A 26,478-nucleotide genomic window follows, 5' to 3' on the forward strand; every position below is an offset into this window, starting at 1 on the left:
AAAGATTTGTCCATCGTTGTATACTTCTAAGAAAGAGTTAAACAAACATCTAATGGCAGCATTTTGGGTGCTGCTGATCATACCAGTATGTGATTCTGAAAATACAGCTAACTCCATAGTTACTGAGAAGTATTTGCTTAAATGAGAAAATTTGTATTTATTCCCCAGTTATTTTCTTTTCTAAAGACCAGTGTGAAATTTCTGGATCATAATTCCCATATCATAGTCCTCATAGGTAAATACGTGAAATACAGCTAAGCTCGTTACAACTTTGGTTTCTACTTCAGAGGCTTTCCACAGGATTATGAACAGTTTGTTCACTTAGTACGTAAATTATCTCATTGCATTGCACCACCAAGGGGATTTTCTGTCTCATACTGAGCAGGAGTGGGAATTGGAGTGATCCCTTCTTGTTTGTTCTGAGAAGTTAGTTACTTGGCAGAACTGACGTGTTTTGAAGGATTTTGGAGGCAAGGCTTGCCACGATCTTGGGTCTTGCATCATATTTCAATGAACACTTAAAAACGTAGCCAAAAGCCGGAAGGTCTTTTAATATAGGCTGTCACATTCTGAACATTGCCTCTTCTGTTGCAGTCTCCAGCAGTTCTGGTTTAATATTCCCCTTCCAACTTCAACTATTCTGTGACTGTGGCCATCTGCATTTATTTAGAGTTTTTCTTTCAATTGAGTATTAAAAACTAGTGTCCAATTCGAAGGAGAGATTTTTCAAACAGTAGAAAATAAAAACATTTCTGATATGTCCACTAAGCAATCGTATATGATTTCAAAATGTGCAGGGGGAACAGTAATACTTGATGCCCTGAGAATTTGAATTCTTAATATTTAGGCTATAGAACAGTGTTTGTATAGCAGGCGCTTTTCCTGGTTATCCAGAAAGATCCGAACAATACAGGATGTAAAAGAAAAGTTTGTGCAAGAGAAAGCTAATACTTCTAAATGATTTAAAAATTCCTGGTCCCACTTATGAGAGGAAGATAAAAACTCTATTTGGGTTACATGAGGTAAGAAATGAGCAGAGTCACTCTTATGTGAATTTCTAGAAGTGTGGTGCATCCTTAAGCTTTTAAGAGTTCAATTTTTTCTTTTTTTTGGTAGTTCTTTCATTAATGTAATTTTGTAAGTAGTAATAAACTGTGTACGTTTTTCACCATAGTGCTATGATGGAGATTGTTTAACATGTTAAATGTTCTTGGTATAATTCAGTTCTCTGTATGCAGTTTCTACCCGTGTATATTCCTTCAGAAGAAGAAAGAAAAAATCCAGTGTTATATGCCAATAACGTCAGACGTGTAATGGCAGAGTAAGTATATTGTAATATGGAATAAAAATAGATGTGTGGTTTTAATTCTAGGATCAGGAAAATGTGAAATCAAGTCAGTGTAGTTGCCTGCTTGCAAAGAAGCTTATAGTCTGCAGTAGCGTGTATGAAACTTTTTACATAGCTGTTGCTTTCCTCTCTGAGGAGGCCAGGGAGCCACAAATACAGCAGGAACCGTAGGAGTTGGTGTTGGTTTTTTGTTTGTTTGGTTTTTTTTTTTAACGTGTCTCCATACAACAAGACAGTTCTGCTTGCTGCTGTGGGTCTAGGGAGAAAGCTTTAGCTGAATTTTATGAAAATTAACATAACAGTTCTCTGTTATTGAGGTTACATTTGGAGCTATGCTTTTTTATTTTCATGATGTTAAGAATAGTTCCATGTATTCATTGTTATCCTGTGGTTATTTCAAATAGTAAACCACAGGAAAGCTGCTTCTATTGGAAAGAGACCATTGATACAATGCAAACTAATTAAAATAGAATGTTAATGTGATGACACCTACAACACTTTGAATATAGTGTATAATAAAGCCAACAATGAATATGCAGACTTTCATTCTCTTATGTTGTATTTTTGATGAACCTCTCATGTTCATTCATTTTATTTTTTTTTTTGTCCTTTTAGTGTATCTTCCATTAGTCAGTAGATGCTCTTTTCAGTATTTACAGAGAAACCTCAGATCTGTGATCCTTAATAACTCTTGAAGGTTTTATGAATCTTTCTAATCCTAATTTTGAAACAGTTTGTGAAATCTCGATTTCCTCTGTGTAACTACTCTTCCATTTCTGAATTACCAGTTTCAACCAAAGGCCAGGTTGAGATAGGAACTGGTAATACTGCTCTGGTTTATAAGCAGGACTCGGCTCTGTGAGTTTCCTTAAGGACGTTGAGCCTATAATATAACAACAGATCAATACTCAATCCATTGTACAAAAAGACATTTCTCATAAAAGGAAAAAAGAAAAAGCATCTCTGTAAATTGACCTGTCTTAGGGTTGCAGTGGCCTCAAAGACTTCTGTAGTTAACCTAAGACAGTTAGCTGGCACTACATAATAGTGGTGTCCTCAAACTTTGGGTTCTTAAACCTTCATTCTGAACTCTGATCCAGTCAGATGACAGGGATTGTGTGATATAAGCAGAAATTCTGAAAGCCTATAGACATTTATAACAACCAGCATGTTGAAAGCCTTCCCCTCCTATGGGTGTATAGGAGAAGAGACAGGATTTTCGTCGTCCTTTTGTTTCTCCCTCCCACCTCTGAAGAATCAGGCATTGGGGGTAACAGACATGGGATGCAGGTCTAAAGGGAGGACTGTCAGGATGGGGGTTAGCAAATATGGCTTGCTTTGAGATGAAGAAGGGCTGTAGATGATGTGTTGATATGAAAGGAAAATAAATGTGTTTGAATATCAAAGTTCAGAACTTAAAATGTAGATGAGGATAAAACAGAATGGATATTGTGGATTACTGTAGACCAGTTAGAATAGCACAAACATAGCAAAAACATAGTTACTTCTGACTACTGCCAGATGCTTACTTCTCATGGCAGTTCTCCAGGCTCTCCCAGTTAGTTCATGTGGCTCTTGGTACAGGAGATGCCAGCTCAGATGCTGTCAGTCTGTTCCGGAGCTGTAGCAGTTACAATTCTAGCACCTCAGGTACTGTTTGGTGCTAGCATTGCACTATGTGCATTGCTGAATAAAGGACAGTATTACTGCTTCTGTTAGATTTGTCTTTTCTGGAAGATTGAACTGGTGGTAGTGTACCATTTTGGTATCAAGAGGTCACTTCAGGATCTGTTTAGATGTCTGCTTTCCCCTTCCTCCCAACCATATTTTTCTGGAATAAGAGTCTAATCCTAGTGGATATTTTACAGCAGCAGAGGTGGCAGTCACAGATAATAATGTATTTGTAAGTCTAGAACCAGTGTTGTGGCAAAATCTTGTGTCTTGCCCCTGACTTCAAGGAGAGATGATAGAACTAGCTGAGTGCAGCAATCAATATGATTTGAACTCCTGAAATCTGTTTGCCTTCATAAGCTTGTCTCATGAACAGCTTCTATTAAGTATTGAATAAAGCACAGGATGTCTGATTCTTATGCTGCTTTTTTTGTTGACTCTATGGAGAATTTTTAGGTCAGCCTTATTTGCTTAGCTTCACTGTGGGCAGCCGCAGATGGAGGTGATGAGGTCACAGGAAATGAACACAACTGCTCACAATTTCTGCAGACCTTTCAGTTGCAACTATGGCTTTTTGCTTCCTACAGTACTAACCTGTAGTGATACTTTTCATTGCAGTCCTTCTGGAGGATGAACAAAGATCCAAGCCTTAAAAGCTTTACAGCATCTATAGAAATCCAGTTTATTTCTAACAGGCTTTCTTAATCTCACCTATGCAATTACCAGTGTGTTAATGTCTGTGATCTTCAACATTTTTTCTCACTGACAGATGCTCAGTTGAAAAACTAGAATCGTGTGCAGTCTTGTTACTGCCACTCAGCTCAGTTTCTTCTGTTTCGGGGATTATCTGTGTAACTGGAACTGGAATTACTCATGCAGGATAGCCACTGCAACTGAGTAGTTACTCAAGGCTTGTCATCCTTTGGATCTTTTTCTTATTCTGTGCAGAAGGTGTGTGCAGATTAGGTTAATCTGCTGTTTAAAGTATGGCCCCCTACTTCCTATCAATATACTCTGCATTTGATTTTCTTATACAACCTGTTTTGTTTGAGTGAGTCTGTCTTGTTTGGTCTTTCTGGCACGGTTCTGATGACTGCTCTGTTCGGTTGATGTCCATCTCATCCACAGTGTGCTATCAAGAATTGTATTGAGTCACTTTAAAATCACCGAAAATGTTGAGTGCTCTTAAATATGGCAATAGTCCATTCAGGTTCTCTCTTTAAAACAAATAAAATTTGGTGATATCTTGAGTTTTAATTAATTTTTGTTCTTTTTCTGTAATAAATTTCTGAAACCACCATGCTACTAAGTCATGCCATGTAGATAAATATTATCTTGGCTCACTTTTGTAAATTTTACTTACAATTGCAAAATCAACATTTTGGTCTTCCTGTGTGTGAGCTATTATCATTTTACATTGATGGGATTAAATATGGATTAATTTGATTGGTTTATTAATTTCAGTACTTACTGTTTCTCCTTTATATTTTCTAGTTAAGATTTACTGGAACTACAGTAGTGCTATAAATTTGTCAGTGTGAAGACTTGGGGCTTCAATCTCAGCTTTTCTAGAATTAGGAGGAACGGGTGATCTGACCTTGCAATCACAAGTATTTATTTCTAAAAATTTCTCAGTGATAAAGGAAACATCTCTACCACTGTTAAAGCATTGGAAAGTACTTAATGGTCTTCATAAGACGTGTAATCATAATTGTTTTCTAATGTATTTATTGCATATGACAGCTTTTTTTGCCTCTTGACAATTTTACTATCCTCAGCTAGTAGTAAATTACAAGTTATATAAGTCACTCTTTCATATTTTCATTTTTTTTTCTTTTTAAAGAGAAAGTAGGTAATTCTTCCATTTTGCAAGACAAAATTTGTTAGTTTGTTACCTTACTGTCCATTAGGGATCAAATACATTTAAAAGGAGTATGTCAGTTGCTCAGCTTTTAGTTAGTTGCACGTGCACTATTCCTTTTGTACACAAATAAGCCAGTGGTAGTGCAGGCAGCTAATTGTGAATATCTGCACTGCAGGCTTTTTTGTGCAAGTCTGAAGTACCCTCACCCATAATTAGAGGTAAACTGCTTAGATAATTATGCACAGGCCTGTTGGTCACTTATTAACATATAGCATAATTTGATTTGCTTTTGTTTTAGTTTCTTTTAGAGACTATCTTCAAAATAGGGAAGAATATGGTTTAGATGGTACAGTTCAGAAAAAAATACAGTTCCAATATTGTAACTTTTTTCAATTTTTTTAATGCACATTTCAGATGTTTAGACTGGAACCTGCTGGAACTGGACACCTTTGCCCCTTTGTTTTTCAAAACCTCAGCTGGAGTTCTGTCAGCATTCCTGATTTCAGCATTTCATTTCTCTGCTCTTTCTGGTGTTACAACTCGGCATAACTAGTTACATACACAAGACTAGCCAGGAGTTTTGAAGCTCCTTTTGTGGGGAGCCCAGAGAGGCAGACTTCCTGTAGAAATACCAGAATGTCATATAGTCTGGTTTGCATTTTTCCAGTAACTTTGTTTTTCTTCTTCATTTACACAAACATTTAAATACATGCTTTTATATTTACAGTAAGTGCTCAAATCAGTTAGAGTGTAGTGTGTTTGACATGGAACTTGAAATTATCTGTCTTATGTTTTCTCTGTCAAGTCCTTGCCAAGATCAGTTCCCCTTGTTGGAGCATGTCATACTACTAAAGCAGTAGCTCTTATCAGTTTGACATATGAACATTATGTTTTTGCTTATGAGAAATGAATCCTTTTCTCCAGCATGCCAGTGAAGGCAAAAGATACTACAGATAGTCTCCTGTGTCTCTTTTATCTTCTGTCATCTTCTCTTTAGTCAAAATCAGGTCTTTTTTCTTGCAGGCTTTGACAGTATCAGAATGTGATCATGGCCGCTGTATGTGACATGGTAATGGCAGTTGCTGAAGAATAGCCTTGAGGATGTGGATTTTCAGTAGCTTACTGGTCTGTCTTGTGGCTATTTGTTGTAGTTTTGGTGGCCAGTTAGATTTAACTTTGGAAAAACTGCTGTGCTTTGCAATTCAAGACACTTTCTAGTCATTTTGCTCATACCATCAAAGGTGTGAGGATCAGTATAAGTGGAATTACTGAAGTGCTGAAGTCCATTTGTTTAAGTTTCAGGCCATATACAAAAATGGAGATGAAAACCACATTGTGCAGTCTTTGTTTCTGTGAAGGCTGTAGTGTGGTGGTTAGGCAAGCATAGTTACTAAACAGGGTTAACTCTGTGCAGCTTCTTGCTAAGTTTATTCTTTCAAGGAAGAAATATTTTTTTAAAGTTAAGTACTATTTTGCAATAGTATGGTTTGAATTAGAGTACTGAATGCTGACAGCACAAAGAACTTGCTTCATTTTTCATCCCTTGAAGATTTACGATGTACAGTCCTACAAGACCAACATTACAGAATCCATTTTCTTAACACAATGGATAAATGTAGCTGTTAACAGCTTCTTTTTCTGTCTGAAAATTAAACCATCAAGAGAGACTGTATTCTTGATGTGAACTCCAGACTCTTAGGCCTGGACCTTCATTTGCTTGGAGAATGTAGAAGTAATTCAAGGAGAGTAAAGGGGCTATTTACCCTGGCCTTCCAAAACTAAATAGCTGAAAGCTCTTCAGCTTTGGGAAAGAAAGAAAAAGAAATTGTAAAGTGGATGGTTGTTGTGAAGGTCAGTGAAATCATGATGTTCTAGAAGTGCATAGAAAGGAAAGAGAAAACACTCAGCAGTAGATCAGCTGAAAGTAAATGGAAATACTCTTGAAAACATGCACATAATTGTAGCATTCACTACCAGATGCATAAAATTAATCAGAGATGGGATATATTGTAAAAAATTTGGTCCATCAATAATACTGAAATACAGTGGTACAAATATTCTCTGGTTCAGGAAGTTGCTATACAGATGACTACTAGAAGCTTGGGTTATTTGTCATAGAATCACAGAATATTTAGGGTTGGAAAGGACCTCAAGATCATCTTGTTCCAACCCCTCTGCCACAGGCCGGGACACCTCACAATAGACCATGTCTCCCAAGGCTTTGTCCAACCTGGCCTTGAACACCGCCAGGGATGGAGCATTTACCACTTTTTTGGGCAACCTGTTCCTGTGCCTCACCACCTTCACTGTAAAGAACTTCTTCCTTACATCTATCCTGAACTTCCCTTGTTTAAGTTGGAACCCATTACCCCTTGTCCTATCACTACAATCCTGATGTCACTATCCAGCATCCTTGCAGGGTCTGTTCAGATACTGGGAGGCTGCTGTGAGGTCTTCACGCAGCCTTCTCTTCTCCAGGCTGAACAGCCTAAATTTTCTTAGCCTGTTTTCATATGGGAGGTTCTCCAGCCCCCTTATCTTATCATTCTCATGGCCCTCCACCATGTCTTTTTCCAAAACGTCTGATAGTGAAGTAGATTACCAAGTTTGACATCCTTTTAATGTGTTCTGCACCTTGTAAAGGCTACAGCCGATTGGAAAGAGGGTTTTTTTTGTGAGTAGCCTGTGGAATGTTTTCCAGATTAGTTTACAGTTCTGCTTATTAACAGTGTAAAACATTTTGAAAATGTTTTTGTTGAAGCATAGATTCAGAACATCACAATATTGCCTGTACTATTTTCTCTCACATTGCACAGTATTACAGCAGCCACATTCTGGTTTATGTTTTGAATTTTGCATGAGAACGTTAATTATTTAGTTTTATATTATGACTGCACAAGTGTTAGACATAGGGAGTTGTTTGGTGTCAGAAGTCAGGATATAACAAGTACAAGTGTTGTGTGTAACAGATTTGGTTTGCAAGGAAGGCTTTTGGGTTTTCATTTGGTTTGGTTTTTTTGAAGTAACTTCCTGACTTTGGAATTTCGCGTTGTGCAGTACCATGAAAAGTAAATAGCCAGCATTTCAGGGAAGGTAGGGAGGGGAAAAAGTCTCAAACTGTGTAAAGACAGACATGCACATCTAGCCATATAAAATTGCTGAGCATTAAAAAGGCTAGGCTTGGGTTAACTGTGAAAGCAGGAGCAGTATGAAGAGGAAAAAAGTGCTTCTAAATGAAGATACAGGAAAAGCTGTTTTATTCCTAGTTTATTAAAAACATTGGGTTTCACTTGCAATTTGCATCTCAAATTGAAATGATTTTTTTTTTCATCTAGCAGTTGAATTGAAGTAGAGAAAGATTGCCCTTGAGACAAGTTGGTTGCAGTTGCACGCAGGCTTTACAGTGAATTCTAGTATGCCAGTCTTTATTCCAAGTAATTGAAAAATTAACAAGTTTTAGCACAAATAGTGAACTTCAGATGTTCCCCAGCTTCAGTTTCTTCAATATTCTGAGCTGAAATCAAGGTCATTTTGTGTTAAACTGGTAGCCCTATACAGCTTGTGATTTATCTTCCAAACGGAAGAGCCCCTTGAACTCTTAATTTATCTGGCCCTGGTTGATCCTATGACTGCACTATACTGTGAGCAAAAGTTTTCTCCCCCTTCTTTGGGGATTTTGAAAGTTTGGATGTATATAGAAACACTCTGTTTCAATTTAATTTGGTTTTTTTGGATGTCCAAATGCTGGAAATTTGCCAACAGTAAGCAAGGAAAGATGCTTTTAACCTTCTCAAAGCTGTTTTGTGTATGTGTTGACACCAGGCATGCATGTAGGCAGGCATTAATAGTAGTGGGAATTTTTCTGTACTGATAAGCACTTCATCTGGTCCAAATACACTTCATTCTGGAAGGAGTGCACACAGCTATAAAAAAATTCGGGTTCCTTTTTCCCCTTATGGTTTGGCATGATCCCTGCTTTTGTTTAGAATTTGTTCTGTATTGTAAGTTTGGGTTTGATTGTTCGTTGTTGTTGGGATTTGTTTGTCGTTACATTCCTCTTTGGCTAGGTTCTTTCAACATGTTTGGGGACCATTATTTTGCGGAAGTTATTTAAACTTGGCATTGGTTCTGGGATGGCAGTCAGTCAGGCTTCTACCCTCCCCCCTAGGTCGAGAGGCCTGATCTTTCTTAGTCATCTTTCTTTTGATGTGTTTAAAAAGCTTCTAGCTTTTAGTTTTTTACAAGTTATTGTTTCTCGCTTTGCCTTGCCACCTTATGGTTATGTTTTAACTTGCCTGTCTTCTCCGTTTTCCTTGAGAGAACATGTGGGGTTCATTTAAAAAAGGGACTTCTTTCATTCTAATTGCTACCTTTAATCAGCTGCTGACTCGTACTGGATTTTTTTTTTGTCCTTTCAGAATCTTTGCTAAGTGTCTTGTCACTTCTGATTCCCTAATACCACGTGTCCTTTTGTACCAGAAATTAACACTTTACCCTTTCAGTTTCTTCTTTTAACTTATTTTTAACTAGCTTTCCCTTTTCTGTGTAGTTGCCCTAGGCTTCAGCTGATCACCTGTAAGTTGCTGTATTTCTGTTGTGTGCTGTGCCTTAAGATCTGATGAAATCTGGTGTAATGTGCCTGACTGGACAAGATCTTTAGTAATTACCACGTTCTTTAAGCCACTGTGGATGGAAGAGCTTATAGTGTGTCCTTACTGCCCTAGGAGTTCAGCTACTTGACTGACAGTTCACAGGGAAGTTTATAAGGATGATCTAGTTAGTCCACAGAGTACAAAAGAAGGGAATAGGAAGTAATCGAAACTGGCAGGATAGATGCTCCTTGATTCATCCACCTCTCTTTCTTTTTTCCAAGGAAAATTGGTATTATACGACACAAAATCAGTGATGTCATATTGTATGATACAATGCTATATTGAATACCATATAATAATTGGCAAAACCTGCAATACCTGATCTGTAAGTCAGGTGGAACTTGGAAATGGATTTAAATCCCTGCCAGCATGTGGGAGTTCGTCTGGATTTTTGTTCTGGTTTCAGCTGTAACAGTTAATTTTCTTCCTAGCAGCTGGTGCAGTGCTGTGTTTTGGATTTAGACTGAGAACAGTGCTGGTAACACATGGATGTTTCAGTTGTTGCTAAGTAGCACTTACCCTGATCAAGGACTTTTCAGTCTCTCATGTTCTGCCAGTGAGGAGGGGCACAAGAAGCCGGGAGGAAGCAGAGACAGGACACCTGACCCAAACTGGCCAAAGGGGTATTTTATACCACAGCACGTCATGGCCAGTACAGAAACTGGGGGGGGAGTTACCTGGAAGGGACCAGTCGCTGCTCAGGTCGGGCTGGGTATCGGTCAGTGGGTGGTCAGCAATTGTACTGTGCATCACGTGTGTTTTCTAAACTTTCATTTCTTCTCTTTTTGTTTCCTATTATTATCATTATTGTTATTGTTGGTATTCTTTCTATTATCACTGTATTTTACTTTAGTTATTAAACTGTTCTTATCTCAACCCATGGGCTTTACAGTCTTCCAATTCTCCTCCACATCCCACCCTGGGAGAGGAAGGAGGGTGTGAGTGAGCAGCTCTGTGGTGCTGGGTTGCTGTCTGGGTTTAAACCACAACATTTTTACAGAACATTCATTACTATGTCTATGGGATGAAATATGGCATCACAAGAGTATCTTTCTTGACCATTCTGTTAGGATGGTTTACTGATTAGCAAATACTACTAGTATACTCTATAGGAGGACTAGAGTTGTGAAACAGGAACAGGTAAATAAGTGAAAAATTTGGAGGAACTGAATTTAATTGCTTAGGATCACCTGTATGAGGCAATCTAGCCTTCAGCAGTCTGTTGGTTTTTAAGATGCCTTTCCTATGTACTTAAATCTTTTTGGTTTAGTTGGCTTTTTCTTTTTCTTCCTTCTTGTTTGTTGTTTCTTCTTGCAAGGGAGAGGCTGTTCATCCAAAATCACTATGCTGTATGTCTTGGGTTTATTCATAAATAGCTTATAAAGAATAGCCATGGCAATGTTCAAGGCCAGGTTGGACAGGACTTTGAGCAACCTGGTCTAGTGGAAGGGGTCCCTGCCCTTCGTAGGGGGGGTGGAACTAGATGATCTTTAAGGTCCCGTCCAACCCAAACCATTGTATGACTCTAAGATTCTGTGATCTAGTTATTTAACATAAGTGGTACTTTTGGGCTTGCATATATATTAGTGAGCTGTTCTTCCTGAATATTTTACTTCCTCAGCCTTAGAGAGAAGAGAGAAACCTTAATCAGTAGCTTTAATGTTAAGTGCATGTTTTAATATTTATTAGATTTCCTGAAGTTTAACAATTAGTTGGTGGATAAAAGAGAACTGCTTTTATGTTGTTTACATTGACATTCAAAGGCCTTATAATAAGGTTCTGGGAAAGAGACTACTTAACAGAAATTAAGTAGTTATTGCATGAGAGGTAACTGCCATGACAGGTCAAAATATCCATAATAAAGTGTAAAATTGAACGTAGGGTTTTCATCAAAGTCAAAATGAATGTGCCATTCAGGGTTTTGTATCAATCTTGCCATTACTGTATATTAACTTTGCAGGTAAAAAAAGCAATTGTAGTGAGATAGAAAACCTGTAGATAAAAAGAATGAAGGTAAATCAAGAAAAGAAATTTTGTGAAGACTTCAACAAACTAGAAGAGGCTGTGTAAAGGAGATAACGTTCCACACTAATACAAGTATAATCAAGTATAATGGAAAACGTGGTAGATGAGTAACTCATATGGAGCAGTGCTTGCTTTCTAAATTGCATCTTATGTTTATACGCTGAATTCTTAAAGGCCTCTTCCAAACTGAAGTATCTTTCAACTTTGGTGCAGCAAATACAATCCAACTACAGTATCAGATACTTCCTTGAAGCATCTTTTGGTGCTGCTATTAATAAAAAGCATCAAGTTAGAAGAAAAGGAAAAATGAATGCTTAATTGTTTAACACATGAGAACTTGGGAGTTTGCTTTTTCTTCTACCTTTCTTATGTCATACACTTAAAAATAACCTGCGTTTGATTGGAGTTTAACTTTACTTGCTTTTATACTTTATGTTCTAGCCATTCTTTATAGAGAAATTTTGCCTATTGCTTAATTCTAGTATTACCTGAAGGGAATAGTTGTTCTGCTGAGTTGATTGTTGATTTATTAATGACAGTGTAATAATAATATAAATGTTTACTAATAAATATGTATTTTTTTTGTTCTAGACTAGTAATTTTGAAACCCTTGTTGTTTGCTTCTGTGAAAATGTTAATGAATTTTAGAGTCTGTGCACTGCCTCTTTTTTCCCGTATGTTCTTTTACATTTTCATGTACTTGTTAAGCAGAAATAGATATTCCGCAATGGGTAGAGTACCGTATTTCATTCTTTGTATGTGAACCTTCTGTTATGGGCTCTTCCTTATGGTTCTTCAGAGTAAACAGCATAATTCTTACAGGATTTCTTGCTTTAAGAAAAAGAAAGTGATGATTCTGCTCAGTTTTCTTAGCTTACCTTGCTTACCATGTTTTTGTGGTTTGTTCAAGGGCGTTGGGAGTTTCAGTGACAGACTATACATTTGAAGACTGTCAGTTAGCTTTGGCTGAAGGACAACTTCGTCTGCCTTCGGACACGTGTCTTTTAGAATTTGCAAAACTTGTAAGAAGCCTTGGGTGAGCATATACAATATTTATATGTAAGATGCATCTTTACTATATATCTATGTTTATATGGTTTTCCCTTCATATAACAATATTGCATTATGGATATATATGAAATGTTTTTCTATTACAGTCAGGGAAACACTAATACAAAATTAAACCAATACTGATCTCCACTTACAAGTGCCACCTCTAGATCCTCATGAGTAGAATAGGTCATAAAATTTTTATTTCCACAGTCTGTCAAGTGAGCAGAGTGTGTCTGAAGTGTTCATTCCTGAACAAATCTAAAAGACACCTCCTGAAGAGTGTCTGGAGTACTGTGGGATTCCTAATATTTGATACAGTTAAGTCAGTTGCCCTTCCCTGTGACACTATGAAAAGAGAGCAGTGCTGCCATAACAGTCTTGTGACTGGAGTAACGTTATAATAGTGGGGGCAGAGGGGTCACCCTTTCCCAAGAAGCACAAAGCAGTGGTTGATCTTTTGAGTAGGTTACTGCTAAATGGACTTTCTAATGAAACTGTACGTTAGTGTGTGCAGCGTGGCTCCTCTCTTCTCATAGTGTCAGTTCCCTCTGGCTTTAGCTTTCAGAAAAGCATCAACAAACAGTGAAAAATTCGCATAAACCAAATAGTAGATCTTGTTGCTGCTATTTTTCAACTTTTCTCCTGTTACTCCACTAACTAAATTTACAGCCTCATCCTATTAACTGCTTTAATATACAAACACCATTTTTTGTCTCCTCACCTGAAAGTATCGAGCATAGTTTCATGGCTCCATTCTGTACTTTATTTCCTTTCATTAATTTCTCTTTCATTTTCCAGCTTGTGTGCATAAATGGAAAAAAAAAAAAAAAAAAAAAAAAGCTCTATTGGAGAATAAGGAATGTAGGACAGCATATTATTAATCATTCAAGTGACAAGCAATATAGTAATTTGCTGTTAGGACCCTCATCTGATAAGACTTCCAGTAGAATAGGAGAGACTTTTAAGGGAAAGCAAAGATTCTTGCTTTGTTCCAAAGGCTCTGAACTTACAGTACTAAGGAAAAAAGCAAACAAAAAAAGCTCTATTGGAGAATAAGGAATGTAGGACAGCATATTATTAATCATTCAAGTGACAAGCAATATAGTAATTTGCTGTTAGGACCCTCATCTGATAAGACTTCCAGTAGAATAGGAGAGACTTTTAAGGGAAAGCAAAGATTCTTGCTTTGTTCCAAAGGCTCTGAACTTACAGTACTAAGGAAAAAAGCAAACAAAAAACCCCAAACAGCCCAAACACCCATTTCTCTTCTTACGCAGTTGATAATCCCGGGATTCAGTTTAATCCTCTTGTTAAATTGTCTGGCTTCTGTTTGCTCAATTTAAAGCTGTTCTTTCAAATTATGCTTTTCTGGGTTTTTGTTTTGGCCTCCATTTGTGAGTGAGGTTTCCCACAACCCAGAATTTCTCTGTCTGGTTTGAGTAATTGTACGTTGGTAAAATATTATCCTGTCTTGATTTGGATATGTGCCAGTAAGAGGGCTATCATGATGGTACTTTCCTGGCATGATTAGGTGAAGATTGTAATATGACTTTATCTCTAATGCATGTTTGATGGTGATGCAGTCATTTTACTGTCTATTCAAAGGTTTTGAGGCCAGGGAGGCGTTAAGATCAACCATTCACATCCCTAAATAACTGAAACAATAAATTTTATCCAGTGGATTTCGCATCCAGCCTTAATACTTTTTTTTGAGCAGTAACATACCTTCAAGGTAACATCCAGTTTTAAATTCAAGATTTCTTTGATAAGGCAAATCCAGGCTTGGTTTTGGTTTAGGTTCTTTGAAATCAAGTTATACCTCAGTTTGCTACGTTCGGGAGTTATTTCTGTTCACATTGTGTATCTATGGGATTCGTTAACATTGTCTGAAAAATTTGCTTGCTCTGTGCTCAGCTGGATGGGATCCAATCCAGAAGCCATGCAGCCACAGCAGCAAGTTCTCATGCTTCGTCTGATTAAGATCCTGGGTTCTGTTAACACAGCTGTACAGCTGCTGGGTCACAGCTGGCTGAAACTCAGCTGCCTCCTGCTGAGCCCTGTGGTAAAATGACTGCTGTACCGATGAGATCAATTGATCATAGTCTCATCATCTTAGATTCTGCGTTTGTTAGTCCTCAAGCAGTTATGCTTCTGTTGAGCCTGGTAATCTGTGTCTGAACAATATGCTGATCACTAAGCTCTATGTAGTCTTTATTGTAGCTTTCATACACTGTAAATCTTCTGCTTCATTTGATTGCTTATTCCACAGTTAATTACCCCACTGTTCAAAGTGATTGTCTTCTTTGACTGGATCTATTACCATGTTCTAGGTATTGAATCTTACCTGATTTTTATGTCTTATGAAAGACTTCTTCAGATATCTTCTCCTTCAGAAAACGTTAATACAGTATGATTAAGTCTTATCTCCATCTTTTTATCTTTAACAATGGGCAGCAATTTATTTTGGATTTCTTCTTGGATCCTTAACTACTTCCTTTGTTTTCCTGAGCCTGAGTGTTCAGAGGTCTATAACAAGAATAAGCCTCTGGAGGATGTTGTCTACGTGCATTCATGATAAGATCAGTACTGTCCATTACAGGAGGTGATTATGGATCAGGTATAACATATCAAATACCAACAATGATAGTCCCTGCCCAGTGGATCAAGGCAGGGTTTTCCAGAGTATTTGGAATGTCAGTTTTGCAGCTGTTCAGTATCCTTTCTGCATTATGACAAGAAGCAGCACAGAAATAACACTAGCATACATACAACTGAATGTATTGTGCTTTTCTGGCTTAGGGCATGTTTCTCTGAGCTTACAGTTTACAGTAAGTAGCTGCAAGATCCAGCTGTTCTTAAGCAACTTCCAGCTCTGAGAGACACTAGAAGGTTTTTGTCAGGTTCTCAGTGTGCAAGAAAGGAGTTTGTTTTCAAATAGTCGAATACAGCTGAAACTAGCTTTAAGGAGGTAAGATGTCTCACTGGCTAAAAATAGTGGTAATTATGCTGAAAATACCCTACCTTCAGGGATCTGGTTTTCCTTGTGAAGTCTGCTGTGAAGGATTTAGTGTTCAGAGCTGGTAATCTTGAAAAATGTCTTTTCCATCTTCAGGGACTTGGAATGACTTTTGGTTTTCTCTAGTGCACATTGGCCTAAAAAATGAAGCAAAACACCACCACAGCAGCAAATAATGTTATGTATTATAAAGCCTAGATCCTGCATGGATGCTTGACATTGTTTAGTTAGTACACCTTTGATAAGTCATTTAAGTAATGGCAGACAGCATGGTAGTTGTAGCTGTGTTTTTACATAAAAGCAGTAATTTTTAGGAAGGCTTTTTTCAAGAAGTGATCATGGTTTGGAGCTGATGTATCAGATAATCTTCCTCTCAGAAACACTCTTATCTTTTCTCAGAAGCTCCTGAGAATGCTGATATAAAGTATTTTATTCATTCTTGTCACTGAAAGGAAGCTGCTGACGAGTCCCAGCTGCAGTCTGGTAACAATTCTGGAGTGAGCCTATGAATTCTGTAAATAAATAACTGCTTTTCCTTGTCTGCAGCAGCAAACAGCAAACCAGGCAACTGCAGAATAATACTGCAGAAGATTATATTGACTTCCTTTGTCTTCAGACTGGAATGCTTGGATGTCCACATTACTCTAAATCAGTTCAGAGGAAACCTGCTGGTCAAGATTTTGTTGCTTTTATAGTAGGGAGGGAATTTCCTTTTCCCCACATACTAAGAGCACTATTTATCATATTCATAGTAAGACTTTGTTTCACAAAACAAAAACAGGAAGCTTGAGTTAAGGGTGGGAAGGATGACAATAAAAAACCCCGAACAAAAAGAACCAGCAGCCATGCTGCAGTACCATGCAGTAGATCTCTGCCATTCATTCATCAGTCAGAATCTGGTTTTGTAATCGGAAGCACTGAGGAAATTTCTGTAGCTATATTAACTGCTACAACTTTGTTCGGGTCACCTCATAACGGTGTCCAGCTCCAGACTGAATGCGAAGAATGGGGACTAGCAAACAGGATTAGCAGTATAATCGCTATTATGTAATCCCTGATTTCTTGTAGGCAAGATGCATCAGGTCCTTCCTGTTCAGAGACATTAGTAAATTTGGAAGCTTAATTGGTTTATGTTACTGTCCTACAATACAGCCATATTCAGGTGACCTAAATCCCACCTACTTCCTCATGCCTGGTATTTATTAGCTAGTTTTAGATGGTGTTTCTTGTCCATGTTGAACAGCTTACAAGCAGTAATCAAGGTAGAGTAATGGTTGCCAAGGTAGAACAAAGGACAGAAGTTTAAGACTAGAGTTCCTAAGCCTTTGTAGTAATTTTTGATACAGTTCAAGAGCTAATTTGAGCCTTAAAATTACATTATTAATACATTATATTATAATAAAGTTGCTTAGTAATTATGATTCTAGATTTTGTAATGTTTTACAGCAATATCGTCCATTGTTTCACTTGGTATATTGAATTTTGCATTGTTAAAACTGGGTTTATTTTTAAAATGTGCAAAAATAATACTCTTTCTAGGCTGAAGCCAGAAACACTTGAAGATGATCTTGGTAAATATGCTGCAAGTGCCATGAAAATGAAAAAAGAAAAGATTGATCTTAAAGAATTTTCAGCATACTTGGAATTTCCAGTTTCACACACATTAGAAAGTATGTTTGCACTTTTTGATGAGGTAAGCAGCAACATCATGTTTAAAAATTGGACTACTTAAAATAAACTTTGCTTTAGCCTGATTCAGTTTTAGTTGAGTTCACTGAGGTCTGATTTTGGCCAGTGTTTTTGAATATTTCACCATAGTATTTGCCTACTGCATTTCCTTGTCAGCAAGGTAAGAGCACCTATTATCAACTAAATAAAGCATTAATTGAGGTAGAAGTTAAAAGGAGCATCAGCTGACAAAACTAGTTTTCTTTTTAGATGCAAAATATGAAGAGGAAGAAACTTTGGCTGCTGCTTGTTGTGACTGAATGTAACGCCTGTTAGCTGATATTTCACTTAACCTTGTAAATAAATCACTTTTTCTTCTAGGGTGCCTGAAACCTGAAGGACCTAGGAACTTGGCAGATATGCCAGTTCTTCATACATCAGGCAATCAGTTAGAATGGGGAAATGACTATTATCTTTGCCTGGATGAGGTGCTGATTGGACCAGGAGGTAGATATGTGCACAGGGTTCTCTCTTAGACCAAAGAACAGATGTTACATGTTCAGGGCTTAAATTAGGCAAGTTTGCCCTATGGTTCTCCAGTTCTAATTTCTACCTGGTAATTCGGCTGGTTTAATGTAGAAATCTTAAATGTGCAAGTGAAGGGTGACAGTAGCAGCACTGTCTTCCAAAAAGATTTGAATTGTCGCTTCTGACTGAGACTCTGAAAAGGTCCTGCAGAGCTTAGGTGACCTAAGTTCTTGCCCTGGCATAATTCCATTTCAGTGAGACTTCTTTGCAGTGGCATATGTAACTGTTATGTAAATGATCTTTCTGAATATTCTGCATCTTCAGCAACTGTTGGTTATTTATGAGCATTCAGACAAACTGCAGTATTTTGAGGTGAGGTTTTCCTTCACAGAATGAAGAAGGCATAATTGACGTTCGGGAATTTGTCATTGCTCTGTCAGTTGTCTGCAAGCCATCCAAAACTCTGGAAACAATTCAGTTGGCATTTCAGGTAAGCAGTATTTTCTGCTTTTATGTAGCTTACTTACTTTTAGAAGATATTAATACTGCCATTAGACTTAACAGAAGCTTGTTTCACATGCCCTTTTAATACTTAATTACATTTTAAAACAACAGTAATGGAACATAAGATTAAGAGTTCGTGTTCAGAGGGAATGCACTGCAAGTTAATGTAAAATTATGGAAGTTTGAAATTGTTCTCTGTGGAACTCTGGTAGAATCCCTTTCACCACATTGAAACGTGTTGAAAACCTGAAGTACTTTGTACTGATTCCTCTAAACTAAAGGCTGATGAGTTATTCTTACTATTTTTTATAGCGTTTCAATCGAGTTTCATTTTTAATGTTAGTAAAATATTTAAAAACTCTTCCTACATCTTAATAGAGTTTTGGGGTTTTGTTTTGGGGTTGGTTTTTTACCCCCTTTTATCTTCTTGTGAAGATTTTCTTCCCTCTTAGACTTAACCACATTTCTGTGTTGGTCCTGTAGTCTCTTCCCAGACTTTATGCTTCCCAAAAGTGCTCCAGATCTTGTTCTGTCCTCAGTGGTTTGTTGTAGCGTCAGCATCGATGATTAATGCAGGCTTTTTGGGAAAGTGACAGCAGCAATGCTTTAATGCTTGCCATTCCTGTGGGTTTGTCTGATGCCTTGAATTATTGCTTGTTAATTCCTTTAATATTTCTATTTCAACACACAAACTGCTGCATCCTGCATCATCTCTTCCCTTTGCCTTCAACTCTTTAGTGCCTTTAGTGTTACTGAAACTGGAAAGTGCTAAATCTTGATGCTGTCTTCATTAGTGAGTTAATGGAATTGAGAACATTCAGCTGCATGGTACTACTTGGCAGCCTTATTTTCTGCGTAGTTGTTTTCAAGGTCTTCAGCATATGTGTATTATTCTCTTAACTATCTTTTGTTAAAGAAATGAGGCTCCTGTGAATGTTTAGTGTCCAGATCTATCATTCTTACCCTTTTGCCAATATAAAAAAAAATTGAAAAAGGAGGAAGGAGCAAAAATACTTAGTTCCTGCAGACATTTGGGAAAATCTGTGTCTAGTACCTGCTGTCAACCTGCTGCTGCTTCTGAGAGAAAAGCAGAAAGGTCTCTGCCCTTACTTATTCCATTTGATCTGTATAATGTTTTGTCAGCTCTGTGTCTTCATACTAAAATGAACAAGCCTAAAGCAAACTTGAAGGTGGCTTTTGGGCAATATTTCAGTAAAAGGTAGCTGTCGTCATGCATAATGTGCAATGTACATTTTAGGGGAAGAAAAGCTTAAACTGGACAGTTATTTTCCCTTGGAAGCACCCGATTTTAATAGAAATGTTCTGTTCTTCAATTCATAATACATACTTTTGAGTTCCCTGGTTAATTGCAAAATATAAGGTTAACTGTAGAACTGCAAAGAAGTTCTATGAATGTATTAAGAAGGTGAAACACTCAGCAAGGGAAAACAGGTATGGCTCAGTTTATCCTGTTAGTGGTGATTGGAAGGGTTAAGAACAGTCTCAAGCTGAGGAAATTTTGCTCACAGTGTTCTAGTAAAAATGGATAGAGAGGGGTTTTTTATCTTTTCTCCTCTGTCCTGGGTTTGTGTACAGTAAGATACTCACACAGTTTTTGAGAGCCACTGAAGGATCTAGCCAGTTCACAGGTGCGTGGCTTGATACAGATGCTGTCCTCCACCACACGCAACTTCTTGAAAAGCACTTTGTCATTTGTTTTTAATGATAAAGTGCAATGCTTCACATATATCTCCTGATTCCACAGACTCTCTTGGAGTTTGGACACACAACTCAAGTGTACTAATAATTATTCTGTTACACATCTGCAAAACTTGTTAGTGTTAAACAGTCTTGTCTCTGAATACCACTGAAATTCCAGTGGTTTATGCACATAAACATAGGGGGTTTTTTCTGAACATAGCAAGCTTTACTTTGTAAGTATACACAGGTGAACTAATAATGCTATCTTTTACCCAGACTAATCAGAAATCGTTAGTAGGTCACGTCAATCTGAGAGTGACTAGAATTTCCAATACCAAATTTTAATTTTGCATAACTTCTTAGTTACATGGTGCTGTTTATAGGAGTTAGCATTCAGTTATGCAATGATTTATCTTGCTGTCTTTATTCATAGCTGTACCAGTCAGAAAATGGAACTATAACAGAAGAGGATTTAGCTTATATCCTGAAGACTGCCATGGGTGTGTCACAGATTAATGTCACACATCTTTTTAAAGCAGTAGATGAAGAAGAGAAAGGAAAGATTACGTACGGTGAGTATTTTAAGTGGATCTGAGCTGTCACAAAATGTGGAAGTTATCTGAACTCATGTTGATACACAAACCAGTTATTTTTATTAAACTTTACCTTTTTTTGGGTGACTTGTTGACTACAATAATGATAAAAGCACTGCAAACAAAGTCAATTTACGTTTAAAAAATTTGAGTTTCACCTTTATCAAATGTGATGCTTGCATATTTCCAGAAGTTTACCTTCTACTTTAAGTCAGGCAATACCTGAATTCTCTTTCAGAATGTTCTGTTCTGTGACTTCAATGTATGTGAATATATGACTTTAAGAAAGCTATCTTAGCTCTGCCCCGTTGCTGTGTCTCTTTTATCTATTCCCCACTATTTCTGCCCTTACAGAACACAGGGTGGTAGAAAACTTTCTGCTCCCATAATAATTTCTCAGCCTGTTTGAAAATAAGTCACGAGGGGGGAGGGTAGAAGGAGGGGGTATTAGCCAGGTTGCTCAATATGTAGCCTGTAATGCAGGTGATAGGGAGGCAAGAAAGTTGCATTAGAAAATGGTGAGATCTGGGTGAATAGATTATGCTGGGAATTAAACTACTTGAGTGTTACTTCAGATTATTCATCTTTTATGCAGTAAGGTTCTAAATTTAGTTGTATGATTTAAATAAGAACTGAGTTGTTGATAGCCAACATAACACATACTTCCAATAGACGTGCTTATGACATGCCATGTTCTAGTGGCTTTCCTTCAGGATAATCAGTATGTATTTAATTTGTAAAAGACTTACAAATTAAGACATCAATGCTGGTAAATCCTAAACTAGTAATTCCTACATTTCAGTCGTACAATATGCATGTAAAGCTTCAACTACTTAATAAGTTAGTTACTGGAATGAGTATCATGGCCACAGCCCTTCCCTTTTTCCTGACTGCGATGTCTTGCCTTCTTGGTTCTTGCATGCTACCCCTTTCCTTTTTGTACCTCTGATCTGTCATGTCCTCAGCATTTCCTGGTCCATCCTATGCTATTGCCTTTTTCCTGCCTGTCTGTGTTGCTCCTTGTCCCTGAACTCGTTTGAGCAGTGACTCAACTCTTCCCCCAGCTTCAAAAATACCAGCACAGAATCTTCAGGTGGTAAGCCTAGCAGAATACTAATTTTGGCACACTCCATTGTTTGAGAATAGCTAAATTTGAAATAGCGTACAGGTGAACTCGGGCGAGTTCATGTGAGTTACCAAAGAATTCATAATTTAATATTCATCTTTAATAGTGCTTATTTGCATTTAAATCTGCACTTTCCGCTGTGTGATCATGGTGTGTTCTCATCACAGTAAAATCTGGACCACTAAGACACAGCAGTGGACACTGAAGTGCTTAGCTCTCGTTTTCACTGTTTTATTTCCTGCAGTTGAGAGTAGTCTCCTGCGAGGGCACACAAATTAGGATGGTGGTCACGTAATTTCTTTGAAACTTTGCTTGGATCTTTTTCTGAGAGAAGTGCTCATTTTATATTATGAGCATTGCACTGAGATTCTAACATATACGAAAGCTTAATAGTGAAAATAAATGTCCAGTTTATTCTGTTTGAGAATTAGAAGATGAAAGTAAACCTTTGGTATTGAATTTCTTTCTTCAAAATTCTTGCCTTTCCTAAGCATATAATTTTCCACATGCTCAATTTGTTGCACTTAAATGATGACAAAGGAGAGGTGGAAAACTTCCAGACTACACCTTTTCTGAAGGCATTCAACCATGACATCCAGTCAAGTTCTAAGAAATCAAAACTTTGTATCTGGTAAAAGAGTACTGACATTACTTGAGATACATATGGCAGAGGGGTCTGCTTACAAGCTTCTTTCTAGCATGTTGGAATGTGAAGCAGGAATATTAAGTCTTTAGTCTTACTTGTAAGAACAACAACAAAAAGAAATCCAAAGTAGCAAACCTAAGTTGCTGCACATATAGCAGAGTCCTTGAGGCCAGAGATCTCATCCGAAAGGAAAAGCCTAGGTTGCAGGTAAACAGAATGACCAACAGCAAGATCAAGATTGTATAATTAGACTGATAATCTTGGATCTGAATTGTTAGAAGTCTGTATTTTTGACACATCTTCAAAAATACACTAATTGTCAAAGATCTGTGTATCAGTTCTCTTAAGCAGTGTGCTGTTGGCTTACTTGTTTAGATGCACCTTGATTCCAGAGCTCCTCTGCTTACTGTGATCTGTAAAGAGGCAAGATTTCTCAATCTTAAAATATGATTCTGGAGAATCTGAATAGGTTCTGTAAGTGGGCATTGCAAATTTTGGGAAACTCTCCACCTGTTCTTGACAGACAAATGGTGACTGAAAAAAATGTTCTGAAGCCTGCCTTGCTTGACAGTAACAAGAAGAAAGGGGGGATTGGTAGTATTGTGAATACCTGTATGGATGAATGGCGAGAGAAGGAAGAAATATTTGTTCTTTAAAATGTAGTATCTTTATCAATATTATCTACAGGATTATCCTATTAAGTCCCTGTACATTAATTACATAGCTGAGGTGGAACAAAAACTAAGAGATTCATGAACATAGAGCTTCTATCAGGAGCATCAAGTAGTAGGAGGGTATTGCAAAGGCAGGAGAAAAACCTCTTGCAGTTCTTGCTGTATGTATGCATGCTTAATGCAAAAGCATAGGAGTCTTAAAGAACTCCACTTTGGGGTCTTTCCTTCTTTTTGTCTCTTTCCTCTTAGTAGAGGTAGGAAGCAAAACTACTTTTTTTCCCAAATAAATGACTATGGTTATCTTTTTCTCCAGTCTAATGCTTCACAGTTGTTTTAAGCTTGAGCTTCAAGATGAGACCTGTGTAATGCTGGAATAGCTCATTCTTCCTCCATTACCTTGTCTCACATTTCTGATGAATGAGGCAAATGGGATCCCAAGCACTTTTCTTTGGCATCTGCTATGTGCAGGTTTGATACATACTCCTTAATATCTTCAGGAGTTCTTTCATCAAGACCCAAAATGTCGACTTACTGAGCTCTACCAGAAACGACTGCTACCACTGTTGAGTATTTTAAGTATAAAAGAACACTCTACTTTCCCCTCTTGAAGAAGGTCAGATGCATCACATTCTTTGCTATAAGATTAGTGTTAGAAAAAAAGTTGAACTTGCATTAAAAATCTTTGCTGTATATATTTTTAAGCATTTAAGTTGGTGGGTTTTTCCCTGAAGACTTGATCATTTACATGATCAATCAGCCTTTTGTACATACAGGTTTTTCAGCAAAGATGGTAGTGTTGATTTTCATGGCCTGAACATCTTCATCTTTTGCTGAAGTTACAGTGTCCAAAATACTTCAAATCCATATCAACTGTGGATAAAAGACACGCTTTTTTGTTTACAGAAGGATTAAGTTGTTTGTTGCATTCTTCCTACCTCTCCCTTCGCAACAGTTCAGAAACAGGGTTGACCTACCAGTTCAGTGCCCCTGTGAGCCAAATGACATTCCCTTGCCCTTCGCAGTACTGAGAAAAACATGTCATCTGAAACGGAGAGAGGTCTAAGAGAGAGAAAGCTGTGGTAGTTCCTGTCTTCACAGCAGCCCAGTTGTACCAGGGATTCACGCCTCTGAAAGGGCTACTTCAGCTGGCATCTGTGCTGCACTCCAAGGAACTCGCAGATTGCCTGATGGCAAACTCTTCTGGGATAACACTGTGAATTTGAGTGGGCTGTGTGTGATACACTGTAGGTGACTGAGTTGGTGATAATGTTTTCCAGTATCAGTTTACATTATAAGAATAGCTGCTTGTGACTTGGATCCTGTACAGTATCTTGTGTTCGAATTATGCTTGTATAAACAGTCATATGGGCAAGTTGTGACAAGGCTTCAATGTCTGATTTTTAACACAAAATCATACTTCTTGATGTTAAGGATTTCCTGCCACCCCAAGAACTGATCTTGTTCTTTTTTTTTTTTTTTGTCTTATTTAGTACCCAACATTAAAATCAGAGGGTTTTTTTCATAATGTGTCACAAATTAATTGTCTTCTCACAGTAATATTCTCAAGAAAGTTAGGACTTTCTGACACGCTAACATCTCGAAAGAGGAAGGCAGCAAGGTCAGGTGCTGTTAGGCTGAATTAAAGGGCATGTTTGCAGAAGTCTTCCCAGATTTTAAGAAATGACTACTCTTGCTGTTTGTTGTTCCTCAGCTGGAGGCTCCTACCCTTCCCCCAGTGAACAGTGAGATGCTGTGTCAGGACATGGGGTGCTCCTCATGCATTTTAATGCAAATCTGAGTCTGTTTACCCCTTCACCACACAAGCTAAGCTTTGGTCTGAAGTGTGTTAAGAGGGCTTAGATAACCCTTTGCAGCATCTCAGCTCTGGGGATGTGGTAAACTTCTGCTGAGAAGCTAAAACAGCCTACGGGAATAGCATTATGTTAACTGCTGCTATTTTTCTCCAGCATGATCCTGTGATTATACATGTGTAAGTATTCAAATTTAGCATCCTTCTGTTTCAAAGAGCTGATTCTGTGTAACAACAATTTATATTTTTTTAGATGACTTCTACAGATTTGCTGAATTGCACCCACACTTTGCAGAAGACTATCTCTATGCTGATCAGATGGGAGCTGAGAGTGGCTTGGAGACTTCATCTCTTTCTGTTCCTAATGGTATCTGTACTGACTTCAGCCCTGATAGCACTGACGATAAAAGCAAGCCCCTGCAGAAGAAACTGAATTAACACTACAGCTGTTCCCTTCCTCTCCTGGTGAGAGGATTGTCTTTTCTTGGGATTTTCCTAAGTCACTCCAGCTATACAGCAAATACCAGTTTTGTGTGTGAAAGTTCTTCTACCTTAATACTGTTCTTTGAATCATATGTGCTATATTTAACAACATGTTCCAGGTTATTTTGGGGAAGGTGTTTTTTATTTTTTTATTTTTTCCAAAAAGGTCTTTGAAAGGCAAAAATGTGAATGTGCTTCATTATTAATGTTCATATTTAAAAGGAAGCGGCACACTTATTTATATTCCATTGGCTAGTTTCATGTACCAAGTGTCGCACAAACTGTGCATGTATAAAGAAACTGTAGCTACTATGGTGTTAAGTGCACTTTGGTGATTAGTGTTTTCCCTAGTTTGGGGATGTTTATTTTGGGGCCAAACTTTGCTGTCCATTTTTGCATAGTCAGTCCTGTTGATTTCAGTGGGATTATTCTCTTGAGCAAGGCAGGCATATTTTGGCCCTTTGTTTTGGTTCCAGTGAACAGTTTGGAAACAATAATGCAAAAACTTGCTAAGGATTACTTTTAATTTTTATTATTGAATGACAAAATTGTTTCTTTTTCAGTCTGTTCCATGGTAGGATGAAAAGGAAAGGTTCCTTATCCCTCACCCCAACACTTTTCTACTGTCGTCTTCCAGATGTAGTTAAATGTGAATGTTTTTCCAAACTGACATTCTGCTTGCAAATACGTGACAAAACTCTTTGTGCTTTTCTCTTATAATCAATTCTAATCATGCTCACCCAGCGTTTAAATGGGAGACATTTACACACTTGCAGTTACTCTCGATTTATCAGGAATCACAGATTTCTTTTGTGGCAAGCCTGTCTGTACAGATAACTTGGCATGGAACCCATTATGAAAGCTTTTTTGTATCAGCCCAAGTTTCAAAAGGTTGCAGTTACTTCAGAGGCCAAGCCAGCAACAAGCTGTAGAATATCCTGAAGAAATGCTAGTTAAGTCTCTACAGAAACATTTATATCTGTTATATGCAGTATATGTGAGCTTAAAATGTTTTAGAATTGTTTAAATGAAAGTAAAGAAACAAAAAACATCAACAAACAAACCTGCTTGTATTAGTAATGTTTCTTATCTCTCCTTTTGTAAAGCCAGATGCCT

General features: G+C 37.6%; 1 protein-coding gene across 1 annotated transcript in view; it reads left to right on the forward strand.

Annotated features, from left to right (window-relative positions):
* Positions 1–25,344, forward strand: part of LPCAT1 (lysophosphatidylcholine acyltransferase 1) — a 50,420-nt gene extending 25,076 nt beyond the window's left edge. Inside the window, exons 8-13 of the mRNA XM_010015147.1 lie at positions 1,239–1,321; positions 12,471–12,596; positions 17,169–17,322; positions 18,217–18,315; positions 20,464–20,602; positions 25,133–25,344. Coding sequence (XP_010013449.1) covers positions 1,239–1,321; positions 12,471–12,596; positions 17,169–17,322; positions 18,217–18,315; positions 20,464–20,602; positions 25,133–25,317 — 786 coding nt within the window. The 3' untranslated portion in view covers positions 25,318–25,344. The remainder of the gene's footprint in view (positions 1–1,238; positions 1,322–12,470; positions 12,597–17,168; positions 17,323–18,216; positions 18,316–20,463; positions 20,603–25,132) is intronic.
* Positions 25,345–26,478: the final 1,134 nt, after the last annotated feature.

The sequence above is a fragment of the Nestor notabilis genome, unplaced genomic scaffold (assembly GCF_000696875.1).
Source record: "Nestor notabilis isolate BGI_N333 unplaced genomic scaffold, ASM69687v1 scaffold8170, whole genome shotgun sequence".
In the NCBI taxonomy this organism is placed as follows: Eukaryota; Metazoa; Chordata; class Aves; order Psittaciformes; family Psittacidae; genus Nestor; species Nestor notabilis.